The following is a 17,804-nucleotide window of genomic DNA, read 5'->3' on the forward strand; positions in this document are numbered from 1 at the left end:
ATCAAAGGAAGGACACTGTAAGAAAGACTCGTGGTGGGGATGAGAGGAGTCTCAGCTTCCAGGGAAGCGAGGAGGAATGGGAGGGAGGGTCACGGAACAGCTAGGTGGGCGAGGGCGGCTGTGGCTTAGGGTGGTGTGGATCCTAGCAGGTAGACCTTAGAGTGGTCTGGGTTCCAAGATGCTCATGGCTTAAGGTTCCTTGGGTTTTTTTGTAGGCTGGTGGTCTTTGCCTAGATGGGTCGGTAGTTTATGTTTCAAGCTAAGAGGTCCTGGAGAGTCTGGGTGGGCAGGGTTGGCATGGACTAAGTCTCCAGATAAGCAGGACTTCAGATAGGCCAGAATCATTGTGGGTTAAAAGATGGGGCCAAGGTGCCAGGTTAACAGCCCTGTCAGTGTCGCTGGCAACCCAGATGAGCTCTTCACTGAAGAGGCCCTGCAGCGTTCCAGCGCGTCTGGCCAGATCTCCAAAAGCATCTGGGAATGCAGCCAGGGCCTGGCGCTGCCCTACAGCTGCCTGGACCCTGCTGTGGTGGGAAATAGCTTTGCGGTGTAAAATACAACCTGCGCACGCGCGTGGGCGCACAGTGCTGCGTGCACTCAGAACTCAAGGTGAGTATTTGAAGTGATTTTATTGGAAAATAAAAGGAGGCAGGGCGAGAGATGAGGCGAGGGAACCACGCTAGATGGAAATGCTGTTCTCGATCAGCACAGGGTCCAGGTAGTTATATGGAATGCAGAGGCATTTGTTGCGCTTGCGAATGTCATGCGAGATCTGGTTCAGGCGGTGGCGGAAAGACTCCATGCTCCTGCGCGGGGCATCCTCCACGAAGTGGATGTCCGGGAAGTGGCCAAGGGGCCGCTGCCGGGAGCAAACAGGGTGCTGGGTTGAAGCCGGGCCCACGACTGCCTTCTAGGACCCTCTTTTCAGCAGCTTTCCATGCCCTGCCACTGACACCCCCCGCTGCATTTGCCGTCTCCCGCCTCCCAGCACCCTGCCCACACTCAGTGTCCCCCACCCTGACCCCCCACCTTGTCGTCAGGCTCGCGGCTGAGAGTCCAGAGCACCAAAAGCACGATGCACGTGGTCTTCACGTCCGGCAGCGTGTCCAGGAAGGTCTGCTGGGTGCTCAGTCCCTTGGTCTCCATCGGTGGTCTTCGCATGGAGGGGGGGAAGTTGGGCATCCAGGAGGTGAACTCCAGCTGGAGGAGGGGGGTAGAGGTGGGGCCGTGGTCAGAGAGCACCCTGGGAGGTTCCGGTCCACCAGGCCCTCACCACTGTGCCACAGTTGACCGGGAATTCCTGCCTCAGCTGGCTGAGCTTGTGCTGGACTGTGAGTTCAGTCTGAGTTGAAAGGCTGGGACCAGGCAGGGACTCAGCTCAAGCCTGGTTGAGGAGCGACTCGGGACAGTGGCTGAGCCTGGCTTTGAGACGGGGCACATTTAGTGGGCTGGGTACCTGGCCTGAGTTGACAGCTGCGTGCTTGGCAGAGCAGGTATACATGATGGTGGTGACATACCGGATCAGCTCAGGAACTGTTCGTAAACACGTGGGGAAGCCTGCAGAGCAGAAGCCAACCAGACAGTATCAGGCCTGCCCGGTCCTGGCTGCCGGGCCGAGAGCTCCTCCAAGCGGGCTCACCTAGTCTTAACACTCTGAGGTTCCAAGCAGCCGTATGTGTACCTTCATCCTGCCTGTTCTGCCCCCCAGTGGCCACAACCCCACCTTCCCAGTCCAGACCAAGGTGGAGGCAGAGGCTGGCCCTGGCTGGATGTCCCCACAGGACAGCACCTGCTTGAGGTGAGGCTCTCAGGTCTCTCCTCCACCTCCCCTAGGGGACATTCCTGGTCCCAGGCCTGGGGCATGGGAGTGGAGGCTTCCATCTTTTTAAAGAGCTCTGGGTTTCCTGTCCTGGCTGGCACAGCATCCCTGCCCCACAGACTGCACTCTAGAAGGGATGCTCTGTAGCCTGGGCCTGGCCCTCACACCTCTTCAGGACCAACTGCTTTCAGGTTTCCTGGCATCCCAGGGGAATGACCAGCCTGGGCTGCCTTGGTGGCCACAAAAGCCACTCATTCAAACCAGGCTCACTATTGTTCTCCCAAATCCCTCCTCCCTCCCCTTCTTTCTAGGTTCCCAGCTCAAGGTGGGAATACACACCACCCACTAAGTGGCAAAAGCTCCAGTCCTGAGACACCCTGAACCCCCAAGCCAGTCACCAAGTCCTGCTATTTCTGTATCCCAAATAGCTCTGGAATTCCCTTCATCCCACGGCTCTCATCCTGATCAGGTTTCCTCCTGGGCTTCTCAGACTTTCTCCTCACCCCCAGTGCAGCCTGATATTTAAGTCTGATCTCCTGCAAACCCCCGGATGGGCCTTTGTTCTGTCTGTCATGGCTTCAGCCTGGCCCAGCGGGGGGGCCTGCCTATCTCTGCCCCACAGTGGGTTTCAGGGAAGTGGACTCTGGTCAGCAGAACACATCATGCTGCCTCTGGCCTTTGGGCTTTTGTGCATGACAGTCTTGCCTCTGCCACCCGTGCTCTGCCATCTCACTGCTAACCTGCTCACATCGGGCAGATCCTGGCTAGGTCCTTCCCTTGTCTTGTTCCCAAGTGTCCCTTCGATAGCCAGCCCAGGATCACATCATAGCTGCTCACTAAATGTTTGCTGAGAGTGTACTCAAGGGGTGTGACCTCCAGACAGCTTCTGCCCCTCTCCTGGAGCCTGCCACTATCCCTGTTCTTCCCTGTTGGAACTCACAGGCCATTTCTCAGTCTGTAAAGGTTTCTGGGGTGAGGGGCTGGGACCCCTCTAGGGCTCTGCAGTGACCCCTCCATTGTCTGAGCTCGGATACCTGTGGTCAGTTATGTTTTCTCCACCTGCTTCTGAGACCCTGCTGCTCCAGGGGCCAGGGTAGGGCCCTGAGGAAAACCTAGGGCTGTGCTTTGGCCTCTTTCAGCCCCAAGGAGGTCTCCAGGTCTCCGCCTAGACCAGGAGGGCCCCAGTGGGCCTGAGGGGGCCGCCCCTCAGACCTGGAACCCTGCTGGGCTCTCACGCCCTTACCTGAACTCTGCCGCCCCAGCAAACACTCCTTGAATATTTCCTGCACCCAGCACTGCAATTCTGGGTCACCCTCCACAGCCGCGTCACTCGGGTAATAATAGGTGATGATCTCCGTCACATACCTGACCAGGGGACGGGGCCTCAGTTTGGACCTTCCCCTCCCCATCCAAAACTGTGCTTCTCCCTCCTCCCTCAGGTTGCCCTGCCCCAAGTCTGTGGTGTGGGGAACCAAGTTCTGTGGGGCAGAGGCGACTGTCAGAAAACCCTCAAGGGGTTGCTAATACCAATCAGGTGATGCCCCCAGGCAGCTCAGGACCCCGAAGAGGGCTGACCAGCAGAGGCAGACTGGGGATTGAGGCAAGCAAGGAGCCATCAGGCCTCGGCAAAAAGCACGTGAAGGACACAGCAAGCCCAGGCCCTGTCTCCAAGGCCAAGCCTCAAGGTGACACCAGGCTCAGGCCCTTGCATGTCCCACCTCCCCAACCACATCCCAGGGTGTCCAGCTCCAGTGCCACCCACTGCTGCCCCAGCCTCACCTCTCCATTGCATCCCACACTGCCAAGCTGTCGTCGCGGAAATAGTACCCAGGCACATCCTGGACCCCGCGCTCCACGAAGTCATTGGGGACACAGAGGCTGTCGTAGGTAAGCTCCGACAGAGCCCGCACCATCACCTCAGCAAAGCCCTTCAGGCCCAGGCCCATGGCCTAGGAGGGAGGATGCAGAGCCTGGAGCGGGAAGGACACCTGCGGCCCACTCTCCAGAGCTCAGAGACACCGTGAGGGTATCCCTTCCCGCAGTCACCCTCTTAGTCCTGCAGCTCTCGAGGTTCGGGTCAGAACACGCAGCTCCTGCCCTGGATCCCGATATACACGGTGCCCACTTGAACCCATTGCCCCCACCCCATCACCCCAGGACCCAAAGGGCAAGCGTAAGTCTCACTGCAAAGGCCAGAGGAGAGCAGAGTCCTGCTGAGGCTGGTGCGGGACACTCACCCTGGCAGAGAGCCCGCCCTCGTTCAGGAGAAGCGCCCGCCCGATGCTGTTGATCTGGACAGTGAAGCGGGTATGGGGAATGAGCAGCTGGACAGGAAAACAAGACAGACAATGAGAGAAATCCGAGGTCGCCCCCAGAGGACCACTTCTGCAATACCAGACCCTCTCTGGGGATACCCGGATGCCTTGCCCGGCTTCTGGACTCCCTCTGACCACCGAGCAGGCGTGAGGTTCTGTGGGCCCCTGCCCCAAGCCCACACCTTGTACAGGGGGTGGCACATGGGCAGGTGCCTCAGCAGGGCCAGGCAGAAGGCTTCACCGATGAGGTGGGTCTCCAGCAGGTGTGCGATGGCCTCGTGGCAGTAGAACTCGGCATAGCGCACCCAGGTCTTAGCCTGCAGCCAGTCCCACTCAGAGTCGCTGGGCAGGAAGATGGGGCAGTCAGGTCCAGGGGTCTGGCTGAGCTGAGGGCAGGGAAGGGGAGGGCTGGTGAGGCAGAGCCCCCACCCCACATGCACACACTAGCTCCCACCGCAGGAAAGAGGCAGAGGGAGGTAAAGACCGGGCCCCCACACTCCAGACAGGGTCCTCCCTCCCCACCCACATTTGCTCTTGCTGTGCTCTCTGCCTGAACTGCCCCCAGACGTCCCTGTCTCTACCTGGCAATTCCCACTCATTCTTTAAGAAGCAGCTCAGAAGCCGCCTCTCTTGAGAAGCCTCCCTTGCCTCAACCCCACGGCCACCACATTCAGGTGCAAGGCCATGCACCCGGCTCCTCCGCTCGGGCTGTCACTGAAGTGAGGCCTGCATTCTACACCACAAGCCCAGAGCATGAGGATGTGGGGCGCCTCTTTTTAAATTTGCACATGACCTCGTGGAGGTCTCTGAGAAGGGAACAGCTCCGTTCCCTCTCCTACTGGCCACACCAGACAGCCAAGGTAGCAGCCATGTCTGATGGGCTCAGTGACCCCAGCAGAGCCTCCCGACGCATGAGGTCATTTTCTCACGGGCACAGATGGACAAGGGCAAGGGGACAAGCTCCAGCCATCCAGCACATAGCCCTTTGTTCACCTCTGTGCACATCAGAACACACAATCTATACATAGGGGCTTCCTGGCCAGCGGACACACAAGCTCACCACAGGGACTATGTTCATGTAGACGTGTGGGCATAGCCAGTGGCACACAGATGTCATATACAGGAACGCATAGTTCTCATCCCAGATTTATCCCAGGGCCACATGCCACGCTTACAGTGGTCCCACAGACGAGCATGTGCACAAACACAATTGATCTCTCAGATGCACACACTGGAGGGGACACACAGGCATATACACATGCACACTCTCAGGAGCATATAAGCATGCACACAGGCTCACACACACAGGTGCACTTTGCATACGAAAACATTCATACACACAGCGTCGGCTCTCAGTGCTGGCCACGTGCACACAGCAGCCCCACACATCCCCAGGAACCTGGATGGCGATGGGCATCATGTGGCCCTGGGAGTCCAGATGCAGCAGGCAGATGGGTGCGCAGTGGTACTGCTGCTGGCCGTTGAGCTCCACCGTGGGTATGCCATCCAAGATGCGGTAGTCAGCCAGGTAGATGTTCCCCTTCTGGAGGGAAGTCATGGCGGCACGTGAGCATGCAATTCCCGTGATGCCTCGGGTGCAGAGTGCACTGGCCTCGAGGCTCAGTGCGGGGCAGTGACTGGGGATGCAGGGAGCTGGCACTCAGGCAGGCCTTGGGGGGTCACAGAGATGCCTGGGAAGGAACCAGAGAGGCTGCCCGGGCTGGCTAGCTGGGGCCCCCTTGCAGAAAGGGCCTCACCTCCAGCTCTGCTTGCAAGCATGTTCCCTCTCCCAGGAACGGGGCCACCATGTCATCTGTGACCGGGAATTTGTCTGGGATGCATCTGCAGCGGCGAATCACGTTTGGGTTTATACCATTGAGGTACTGGTACCCAAAGAAGGTATCCTCCATCCAGTGATCAGCCACGTACTCTAGGGGCAGGGGGCACAAGCGTGTCACAACACAGTGCCGCTCCCCTCAGGGACAGAGGCGGGGGCCAGGAGACAGTGGGCGTTAGGGGAACTCCAGGAGGAATGGGAAGTCCTCAGCTTTGCTTTGAGCAGCCGGATGAGCCCAGGACAGCGCGATGTTCTCAAGAGGTGTCCCAGTGACCCTGGAATGCGCCTGTGCTCCCCGCTCACATGCCACTGACTCTCACTGTCTCTGGCACAAGAGACTCTTCCCCGTTCTACCTGGGACTCCCCTGCCCATACCAGAAACGACAGTCTTGGTAGCAGGGAAAATGTTCCTAATGTCCTTTAGTCTCTTCCATGAACGTTTGCAATCCAGCAGGCCACGGACTTTGAGTGCCAGCGACCTAGAAGGTGGAACGTGAGGCGGCCCTGGTCAAAGAGGCTGCCAGGTACCCTAGGACAAGGGCAGAGGTGCCTGCCCGCTGAGATCTGTGTGTCTAGGGGTCTCGAGTCCCAAAGCCTCTGGACGCCATGTCCCAGGCTCTGTGGGTATCAAGTCTCACGTTTGCACTGATTTCTGCCTTTCTGGGCTTCACAGCCTTCCTGGCCATTCCTCTGGGGCTGTCCTGGGGGTGGGGCAGCCTCCCAGGAGCCCCCACAGTCCCCTCACCCGTGCACTCACATGGGCGCCAGGCGGAAAAAGAAGGAGGCTGTCTTGAGGAAGGAGAAGCGGAGATTTAAGTTGAGAAACTTGGTGGCCTTGATGTTGATGAGAATTGGAAATCCCGGAACATAGCCGTTCCACCTGAGGGGAGACGCAGAGGGCCGGGTCTGGCACTGGGCTCCGAGGGGCAGGGAAGGGACGGGCCCGGCTCAGCCGAGGGTCCTTACTCAGGCCGGTTGGGGTTGCGGCACCTCCGCACAGGAGGATGGTAGCTGGGGATGTGTACGTAGTTGGGCAGGCCGGGAACAAACTCCCTCCAGCTGTAAAGAAGAGCCAGAAGACTGAGCCTGTGGCTCCGGCACCGTCCCAGGCACACTTGGCCAGACCTGTGCGCGCCTGCCACCACCCGTGACCCCTCGGGTCCCCCAGGCCCGGCTGTCTCCCCCTCACTGGTAGAGCTCCTGCTTGGCTCTGATCTCCTCTTGTCTGTGCTGCAGGAGGATGGGAAGCGAGTCGTCCGCTGTGGTCTTCGCTGTGGAGAGACCAAGGAGGGAGCTCAGGGGTCTCCCTCCTCCCTGCACTCCCCTACCCGCTTCCGAGCGCAGGAGCTCAGCCGCGACCCCTGGGGAGGTTCTGGAATACATGGCTAAGGACGGGGAGGGTTCAGCATGTGACAGTGAAGGCCTGTCCCCTGCCCAAGCTCAGTGGAAGAAAGTGGACCTGCGCTCAGGCAGGTGTCTGCTGCTGCTGGGAAGGTCCCTCTGCTAGTCCCATGGAACAGGGAGACTGACAGTCACCGAGGACTTCCTGGGTAGCTACCAGGCACTTTCTAACACTGCATTTATGTTAATAAATTCAGGTACACAGGAACAACCCAATGAGACAAGTGGGATTATTATAGGTCCACAACTCCAAAATGCAAAAGGCTCTTTTGATTCACCACAAATCCACTGGTTAGGAAAATCTGCATGAAGGCAACCTGAAGCTGAAGACTACTTTATCTATGTCACTTGGTGTAATTAGTCATAATTCTGGATGAGAAAAATTAGTGTACTTGATTAGAGAGCCCAGTGGTAGATATGTCACATAATGCATATACACACACATGACGCAGGTTAAACATCCCGAGCTCAAAAATCCAAAATTTGAAATGCTACAAAATCTGAAAACTTTTTGAGCTCCTCTTATATGATGCCACAAGTGGAAAATTCCACACCTGACCATATGGGATGGTTCACAGCCAACACACAGGTACACTAGAAATATTGTATAAAAGCACCTTCAGCTATTTGTATAAGGCTTAAAGGAAACGTATGTGAGTTTCATGCTTAGATAGGGTACCTTCCCCCAACCTACCTCATATATATGGAAATACTCAAAAATCTCAAAAAATCCAAAACAGTTTGTTTCAAATATGTTCAACCTGTAGAGACAGATAGATAGCTAGACAGATAGATGAAGCATAGATACAACAGATGGAAATATATATTCAAAGATATAATTCATATGCATTACATTGTACACGCACATATGAATATACATATGTGTGTAGCTTCTAAAAATCTGAATTTTAAGACACTTTCGGACCCAATATTTCAGCTGAAGGACTGTATTGTCAGGCCCATTTTACAGAGAGAAAACAGTTAAACTCATCTAGGGAAAAAAGCAGCCGAGGTGGAACGCTGTCCAAGACAGACCGATGGACCCCCTCACCCCACCCCAGTAACAACTGTGACAGGTGGTCCACCTTTTGAGAATTCCCTTTAGACATTAGATTATTCTATCCTCATATCAACCCTGTGAAGTATGTTCTGTGGTTAGATCCATTTTACAGATGAGAGCACTGAGGCTCACAAAAATATGGCAGTGTGCCCAGATGTCAAGAGAGCAAATGGTGGAGTGAAGTCAGATCTAGATCTGTGCTGCTCTAGCATCCGTGGTCCCCAGGCTGGCTTGTTTCTGTCACTCCCTCAAGGCCTTCCCTTGGCCACCCTTTCCTCCTCCACCAGCCTCAGTCTGTCGCTGTCTGCAGGAGCAGTGCCCCCTGGGGTTGTGCAATTCACCTCCCCGCACCCAGGGTGGAAGCTTCATCCTTTTGAGAGCCCAGTAAGTGACTCAAGACTCCCTGCCCTGCTGTTGCATGGTAGCTACCCCACCCAGCCCCATTCCTGCCCAGCCAAAAGTGTCACCTGCTCCTGCGCCACACAGACCTGTCACCGTGGGAATACACTGTGTCCCCAGTGAGACTCTCCCCTTCACATCGATCGACACCCTCCCTGGGCCTGCCTCTGTGTTTCCCTGCCTCTCCTTTCCCTGGCTCGGGCCCCATTTCCTCCTCCCGGACTCCTCCCGGGACAAGGCCATTGCACAGAGAAGTGAGAAACAGAAGTGGGAGGTGGAGGGTGGGCCAGCGCCCATCTACCCCCAGGGAGGCCAGGAGAAGCCCAGAGGGTGGAGCCAGGGTGACAGAGCCCAGGTTCCATTCCCCATGTGGCAGCCCCATTTGGGGAGCTGACCCAAGCAACTAGACACAGGGGTCTGGCCGGGCCAGAGGTAAGGAGCTCGGCCACTCAGGTTCCGTCCCTCTCCCATGGGAGCAAACGTGCAACTGGACAGCACATAAGCGGCCTTGCTGGGCGGCCAGGTGAAGCCTGATGGTCTGCCTGAGTAACGGGGCTCCTATGGGAGCAGGTGACAGGTGGTCTGCCTTTTGAAAATGTGGGGCTCACTGAACAGAAGGGGGCCTTTGGGGATCACAGTGGGTCCTCTTACAGAAATAAGATGTCCTAGGGGCTGGGGATTTAGCTCAGTGGCATAAGCACCTGCCTTGCAAGCAGGCAGTCGTGAGTTCGGTCCCCGGTACCGATAAAAACGAAAAAGACAAAAAAAAAATAAAAAATAAAAATAAAAATAAAAAAAGAAATAAGATGTCCTATTATTATAACAAAGACTCCTCTGGAGTGATCGTACAGTCTCGCGGTTTAAAAATGCTTGATTCAGAAACCACAGAGCTGGGGGGTCTGGGGATTTAGCTCAGCGGCATAAGCACTCGCCTTGCAAGCAGGCGGTCGTGAGTTCGATCCCTGGTACCAATAAAAAAATGAAAAAAAGACAAAAAAAAAAAAAAAGAAACCACAGAGCTGGAGGCCTGACCCAAGGGTAGAGGACTTGCCTGGCATGCATAAGGAAGGAAGAAGCAAGATACGAGAGAGAGAGAGAGAGAGAGAGAGAGAGAGAGAGAGAGAGAGAGAGAGAACCGAGGGGCAACAAAGTCATAACCTACGTATCATTAGCAAGCACGAGGCCGTGGTAGCCTGAGGAGCAGCTGGACTCTGTTAGAGCCTCATGGGAAGTGCTCCCTGGCACAATAAACAGGGCAGCACGCGGGGGTACCCCGGGGTCTTGTTAGAGTGGTCAGGTGTCCTGCAGAAGTCAAGGGTACGACGGAGCCGGACGGGGAAGCGTGATCTGGGGTTGCTGGGGTGCAAAAGGTCACCCCTGGCGCCTGGCTCATCACGCAGCCCGGAGCTGAACCCTGACCAGCAGCGGTGACAGAAGGTAATAGATGATGGTGACAGGAGGTCCTGGGAGTCCCTGGAGGCGAGCCACGTTGATGGGAGCGTGGGGTGGACGGACATGTGGGAACTTCACAGCGTGACATGCAGTGGGGGGCTCACCTGTCGCCTCGCGGAGCGCCAGGGTCTCGTAGCCATCCATCCACTGGTAGGCGGGGAAGTGGTAAACGCAGCCATTGGGGGCGCAGATCTGCACGTAGTTGCAGTACCAGGGGTCCTTGGGGAAGAAGGAACGCTCCTTGTACAGGTGGATGATGATCAGGTCCCCCAGGTCCTGCTGGCACTGGACAGTGTAGTCATCCACCTGGGAAAGACACGGCCAGCTGAGCAGACGGCCTCGACCCTCGCTCCTGTGACAGCCTCCCGGCCAGCGCCTCCCCCGGGCAGGGCTGCTGCTGGGCAGCCTCACCTCCGGGGCTGTAAGGGCAAAGTGTGACACAGACCTGATTCCTGGTCCTTCCCACCCCTCCAAATTGGCTGCCCCTTGCTGGCCCATCTAAGCAGAGCTGAGCCAGACCCCAGCCCCTGCCCCCTTCCTCCCCAGCTCTTGGGGTCTTACGCCCCTTCCCCAATCCACCGGGGCCACAAGAGCCACGAAGTCCCCCAGGATCTGCCACACTAAGGAATTCAGGAGGGAGCCGGCTTCCTTGGCCTCCTAGAGTGGAGAGAACTGGTCCAGCCAGCCCTTCTCGTACTTCTCCTGAAGATGTGGAAACTCAGAAATGGTCACATAGAGAGAGGGACTATTCAGGTCACCCAGAAGGAGATGGCTTGGCATGAGTCAAAATCAGGTCTGAGGCTCCCGGAGCGGCTTCCCCCGGGGCCGAGGGTGCAGCTGGAGCCGTTCTGGGTTACAGAGGACTGAGGCACATGCAAGCCAGGACTGATGCAGTGCAGTTAGGGAGAGCCGGTGTGAGAAAGAGGGGTGGGGAGAGGGACAGAGGCCACGACGGGGAGGAACAGGAGGAAGGGAACGGAAGGGAAGGGCGCGCAGAGGCTTGAGAGAGGGCAGACAGGGAAGTGGGGGCAGGAGGGACTGTGGAGGGGAGGGTGGAAGGGTAGACAGGAAGAGAGATTGGAAAGGAGGGGTGAAGCCCGTGGCTCCGGGCTGGCAGGACAGGAGAGGGTCTGAACTGGGGCTGCATGAGGCACCCAGGACAGACGTGGCCTCCACAGCTCTCCCGGTCTCCAGACCCTCCGGGCCTTGCTCTGTCCCAGGCCTCCTGTCCGCCTGGGTCCCGGAGCCTACATCCACACACTCACCGCCCCAGTGGCAAAGTCTCTGCCAAAGTGGTTCAGCCGCTGCTTCTGGCTCTCTCCTTGGGTCCCCACGATGGTCAGCGAGATGCAGTCCAGCGTTCCTGACAGGAGGTCGGTGCCTGTGGCCACCCTGACTTTGTAGGTGGCCATGGCTGCCCTTCAGAAGGCAAGAGGGGGCTCAGTCCCGGACTCTACGTGTCGGGGTCACGCAGGCAGGCAGGGGAGGCCAGGCTCAGAGAGGAGTGGACAGCGCCAGCCTCCGTGCTGGACTGGGGAGGCAATGGGAGCTGTGGCAGCCTGGAGAGCTGCTGCCCTGGGCGGAGGGGTGTGAGCTGGGCGGGTGGGGCTGGCCGCAGGCCGGGAGCCTGTGGGAGCTGGCGGGGAGGGACTGCAGGCGGGCCAGCAGCCTGCACTGAGAGGGCGTGAGGAGATGTCACAGCAGCGGGGTGCTTCAGGGCGGGGAGCCAGTCCAGCCTGAGCCAGGGCCCTGAGGATCTGGGGAGAGGGGTGGGCGGGCCGATCCCTATCAGACTAATAAGCTCCTTCCTCTTGGTCTCCCCCTTTGAGTTAGAGAAGGCCAGGTGGGGCTGGGGGGCCCTGGGTGACCTGCACTGGAGGGCAGGGGGATGGACGGACGGACAGCAGGGACTTGCTTTCCAGCAAGCCTGCCTCAGGAAGCAGGGCCATCCCGGGTGGTAATGCTAAAGCCAGGCTCAGGGGACACAGGGGTGCAGAAGGGTCCTAGAGACACTGTAGGGAGGAAATACTGGGGGCCGGAGGTGGCTGGGAGGGGGCCTGTGGCTTCTTTCAGGGCCAGGACAGGCTGAGGAGAGACTGCTGTGGAAAACAAACAGAAGACAATCGACATATTTGGAGAAAAGAATTAACACAGCGGGTAGAGTGTAGCTCCATGGTGGAGCACTTTCCTAGCGCGGGAGGCCCTGCAACAGATTCCCGGCAACAGAACAATAAAATTAGGCTAGAGAGCCCTGAACTGTAATTCAGGTACTTGAGAAGGCGAAGCAAGAGGATCACAAGTTTGAGCCCACTCCAGGCATCATAGTGAGGTCCCGTCTCAAAACAACAGATGAAAAAATACTAAGCTATCATGGATGTGAGTTTCACAAGGGTTACACACGGCTCAAAAGAAGCCAGACGTTGCCAGGCGTGGTGTCGCACACCTGTAATCCCAGCACTGGGGAGGCTGAGGCAGGAGGATCGCTGTGAGTTCAAAACCAGCCTGGACTACAAAGTGAGCTCAAGACCAGCCTGAACTGCATGGCGGGACCCTGTCTCAAAAAGACATAAATAAATAAAATAAACTGTGACTCCTTTTATTAAAAAAAAAAAAAAAGTGAGTTCCCTGTCAATTTGAAATGCATAGTGAAACCTAGTCTCAAAAAGACAGACAAACCAACAGTCAGATGTTTAGACATCCAAGAGGACTTTTTTTTTTTATTTCATTGATACTAAGTTCAGAACAGGCCAAACTGAGTGTTTCTTACACCTGGGAATGGGAGAGCGGCGGGGAGAGCTCTTGGTCTGGGGGTGTTAGGGCACCTCATGCATTTTAGGGTACGCGGCCTCTCGGTTTTATAAAAGACATAACCTTGCCAGGAAAAAAGAAAAGAAAGCCTGTAGAAAGCAGGCGGGGGTAAGGACGGAGCTCCAATAAGGACGGGCATCGGCAGGCTTGTCAGGACCAGGACGCAGCCGCCCGCCTGCTGCCGACTTCCTCTTTTACTGAGCATGATGAGCGCTCTTCCAGGCACACAGCAAAGAAGAAATAAAACCCACGCGGGCTCACGGAGTACAGGAAGAGAAGGACAAGCGCAGTAAACAGGAATTTATTCACGGCAATTCTGGATATTAAGCGCTCTGAAGGAAACAAACTCGTGGCTGGGAGAGGACTGGGGTTTCTGATGCCTGAGCGATAAGGTGGGGACAGGGTCAGCCCTGGGCGGGGAGGAGGCTGGGGGCCAGCGGAGGAGCAGGGTGGACGCAGGAGGAGCCCAGCTCTCCGCAGACAGCATCCAAGGCCGGGCGGGTGAGGAGAGACTCCTGTCCCTGGCTCATCTTTGTGACCTGCCCTTTTTATTGTCTTCCAGTGGCAGCTCCTGCCAGCCTGCCAGCCGGGAGGCGCCAGCCCTGGTTTCCTCCCTGGTGGCACCCTCCTGTCGCCACCAAGGAAAGGTCACACAGTACCGGGGCCAACTTAGGGCCAAAGGGGGCTAAAACCCAGGGCGAGGGAGAGGAGGTTCCAGTAGAACCGGCCTTGGCAGAGGAATCAACGAGACTGCAGTTCAGGTTCAGTTTAGGGCTAGGATGGTGGTTGGAGGCAGGGACTGAAAATCTAAACCAGATGTGCAGAGGCAAGTCTGGCGCACTCTGGGAGGCTGAGGCAGGAAGACGGCGAGTTTTGGTCCAACCTGGGCAATTCAACCACTAGGCCAGATCTAGACTCAAAATAAAAGATAGGAACCAGCCTAGGGCTGAAGCTCTACGCAAAGGCCCTGGGGTCAGTCCTCAGTCCTGGAAAAGAAAAGAGGAAAAGGTTCAGCTCTTCGAGTCACCCACCCCTCAACGCTGCCCAGCCCAGGCAATCCCGGCGGTGGCCCCTCTTTGCCTCTGAGTTGACCCTGTGTGCCCTGCATCCACCCAGCACAGGAAACTGAGCCCCTATGGCGCCCAGCCCGGAGAACATAGTGTAACCAAAGCAAGCCCCTTTACTAACAAAATCCATAACCCAGGGAAATAATTAGAGAAAAGATAAGGAAGGGAAGAGCAGTATGGCGTACAGGGATGGAGGAGGGACGGGCCATGGCTGTCATAGAGCACTGGCCCACGTGCATGAGTTCCTGGGTCTGTTTCCCATCATCCCCTAAAAAAGAAAAGGAAAGGAAAGAGGAAAAAGGCCAGCACGGTGGCACATGCCTATCATCCCAGTACTTTGGAAGGCTGAGGCAGGAGGATCGCAAGTGCCAGCCTCTTCTGGACAATTTGGCAACAAAGCAAGACTGTGTCCAAAAATAAATAAATAAAGGACTGGGGATATCACCCTGAGTTCAACCCCAGTACCACAAAATTAATTCGTTAAAATTTTTAAAGCAAAAGAAAGAAAAGAAAAAGGACAACAGAGCAAAACGCAGATATAGAGTGGCCGGGGAAGAACCCACTGGGAAATGGATTTCTGAGTCCTGAAGGAAGTGGGTCAGCACCTTCCCACCCCAGGGCCTTTACACATGCTTCTCCATGTCTACCTGTTGAACCAGGTTCCTCATTCTTATCCTGCTCTTAATTACTTTTCCAAAGAATAACATATATAACTATCAATGACTGTCACAGCGCTACAGCCACCATCTTTGGTTGCTTTCCCTGCAGAATTAGACGGTCTGTGGTTTAGGCTGGTTTCTCCCGTCTCCTGGCATATACATGGTATCCGGGAGGCTGTGGAGGTACGATTCTTAGTGGCTGAATGAGTTCGTAATAGGAAGAAGGCCGGGGCTGAGGATTAAGCCAGAAGGCTTCACTTGAAGTCTCACAGAGGAGCCGCATGGGCTAAGTGTGAGGTGGCACAGGAAATGTCATGAGGCTGTGGAGATGATGGAGTAGGACTGGGGGGAAGGCTGGGGACGAAGCTCTTGGTGACTGGCAGGCTGTCTCATTCCCCTGGGCACAGTGCCATCCTGAGCTGAGAGCAGAGGCTGCCTGGCTGGTCAAGCCCGCCCTCCTGACTCTGCCCAGCCCTATGACTCCCAGGGTGCCGCGGTCGGATATGCAAATGTGCATCTCAATATGCAAATCCCAGGTGCACTCTCCCGGCCTCCTGCTTTCTAGATACTCCCCTGTCCTTAGGCTGTGCCCCCCGGGGGGTCAGTGAGGCTTGGAGGTTTGGGAAATGGCACAGCCAGACCCCCAGTGGTAGGATCACCCTACCAGAGCCTGGAAGGACTGATACAAAGGGCTTGGAGGATGTAGACAGGGACCACGGCATAGAAAGGGATGAAGGTGAGCACAGCCGCTCCTCCAAATCCTTTCTGCCTCCGCAGGGCCACTAGCACCAAACCTCTTTCCTAAAAAAGCCAAGTGACTGCTCAGTTTGATCAGAGTTCAAGTACGGACTTAGATTCCCAAGGGAAACAGAGGCAGATGTGGGCAGTGTGTGGATGTGAGTAGGGCCAGGACCGGGGCTGGGCCCAGGGATGGATTAGGTGTACAGATGTGGACACTCCTCAGTCATGACCCAAACATGAACACATAACTCTGGGTAGTGGCTCACTGAAGAACTGGTTCTCCTGGACCAGGGGCGGGACCAGAGGGCCTGAGAGGCCCCCAGCACTGATGCATGACTTAGAGCTGGCCCACGACGCCCACCCACACTGGAAGCCAAGTCCTCACTGCTGGGGAACCCCTTACCTTGCTCAACCCCAAGGCTTGCAACGCAGCTCCCTGAGGCCCCATCCCCTAGGACACATGCTATCAAATAAGGTCACTCCCTGCTTAAAATTCACAGGGCTTAAAATGGCACCGTCCCTAGGATCATCCGGCATCTGCTTTTCCAAAAAGTCAGCTTGGAGGGAAGTTTATGAGGGTGACACACCAGCCACAGGCGGGACTTCTGCCCTGACTTTGAACACGTCTGGCGATGGGACCAAAGTCTTAGCATGCTCCGTGGCACCGTGGCACGGTTCTCAGTCCAGCACCCTTTCCCGGCCGCCCTTTGCCCCTTGCCCTTCCCCTGTCCTGTGTTGTGACACCTCCCGCCATGCTGTTCCAAGACAATTTCATTCTTGTCATCTGAGCATCATCTCTGCAGAGAGCGAGACCTCCCTAGTCTCCTGCCCGGTCGCACCAGCTCACCGCCTGCCTGGCTGTGTCTCCTCACAGCTCTGGCCATCACCTGAAAGGTTTACTGGTTGATGTGATTTTTGTCTCTATACCGCCTGGAAGCCAGCAGAACCAAGCATCTGGCCTGGGCAGTTCACAGTCATTTCCCCAAAGTCAAGCACAGACTCCGAGACAGGATGCCGACACACTGAGACCCCAGAATGTCAGTGTGGGAAGGCCCTTCCCAGGTCTTCCTGTCCCTCCCACTCAACTGACAGATTTGGGCCAACAAGACAGAGAATTTGTTCAAGGCCAGCCGGAGAAAGGGGTTCTCCACTGTACCAGTCACCTTTCAGGTGATGGGAAAGCTCCAGGGGTCCAGGTCACGTGCTCTGGCGGGGCTGCAGCAGCCTGACCGGCGTCTTTGTCCACAGCCCATCACCAGACGTGTCCAGAGTCAGGGCAGAAGTCCTACCTGTGGCTGGGTGTGTCATCCTAATAAATTTCCGTGCAAGCTGACTTTCTGGAAAACCAGATGCCAATGATTTGCCCTGCCCTCTCTGGCTCGGGAGCATTTTTTAGGATAGGCATGACTTCCAATGCAATCTCCGCGCAGAGCGACCAGGCGACCTTTTCCCAAGACCGACGACCTAAGTAGGGCCCTGCTCCAGGAGGGAGTTTCTCAGAAGGTCCGCGTTTCCAGCCTTGACCACAGCCAGGTGGCCGCAAGGGGGCGCCTCTGAGCAGCTCGTAATCCTTTGCTTTTGCTCCAAAGTGGAAAAAAATTTTGAGGAAATGAGTTAAATTCTTAGGCTAGGATCTGCAGATGAGAGATTTCCAAAAACATCTCGTGCTGCACAGTGACCTGGGAATTCTCTTTTTCTGGAGACACAGATACAGAAAGTGACAATCTAACCCGTGGCATAGCCAAAGACGGTCCCTTGACTCACATAGGCATCCGCTGCCTCAGAGGGAGGAGTTTGACCCAACAGGGAGAAGGTTCTGGGGGATAATGACGGGCAGTTTTCCAGCCCCAGGAGCAGTGGCTGCCCCAAACATCTGCAGAGCAGGGTCTCTCCGGCAGCAGCTCAGTGGGGAGGGGTGCTCAGATCTGGAGTTTTCCTGGAGGTGCGCTTTACAGAGTGCTGCTTTCTTAGATGCTGGCAGCCTGGTACTAGGCAGCTGGGGGACCCCACTGACTGGAGAAGGGACATTGACAATTGTCCAAAGTGGACCAAGAGACCCTGCCCAATCTAACGAAGCACCTGGCCATGTGGGGGTGGGTGTCTTGGGACAACCCGTATGGGTAGAGGGACGGTCACCCCATCATTGTCCAAAGACACCGTGCCTTTGGCCAGAGAGAGGCTGTGTCTGTGGTTTGGTCAGGCACTAGAAAGCTATGGAAAGAGAAGTTATGGATGGCTGAATTGAG

At 56.3% G+C, this 17,804-nt stretch overlaps 1 protein-coding gene across 1 annotated transcript; it reads right to left on the reverse strand.

The window, feature by feature from the left end:
• Window positions 1-610: 610 nt before the first annotated feature.
• Alox12b (arachidonate 12-lipoxygenase, 12R type) lies at window positions 611-11,840 on the reverse strand. Its single transcript, XM_003466237.4, has 15 exons — window positions 11,549-11,840; window positions 10,388-10,589; window positions 7,161-7,242; window positions 6,938-7,030; window positions 6,729-6,851; window positions 6,347-6,450; window positions 5,892-6,064; window positions 5,534-5,677; window positions 4,317-4,520; window positions 4,057-4,143; window positions 3,599-3,768; window positions 3,063-3,184; window positions 1,457-1,557; window positions 1,030-1,200; window positions 611-859 (listed from the first exon to the last, which is right to left on the reverse strand). The coding sequence occupies exons 1-15, from the start codon at window positions 11,693-11,695 to the stop codon at window positions 680-682; spliced, it is 2,103 nt and encodes a 700-aa protein (XP_003466285.1). The 5' UTR covers window positions 11,696-11,840; the 3' UTR covers window positions 611-679.
• Between the last annotated feature and the right edge of the window lie 5,964 nt (window positions 11,841-17,804).

Source organism: Cavia porcellus, unplaced genomic scaffold (assembly GCF_034190915.1).
Source record: "Cavia porcellus strain 051 isolate PalLab524CR breed Dunkin Hartley unplaced genomic scaffold, mCavPor4.1 scaffold_32, whole genome shotgun sequence".
Classification (NCBI taxonomy): Eukaryota; Metazoa; Chordata; class Mammalia; order Rodentia; family Caviidae; genus Cavia; species Cavia porcellus.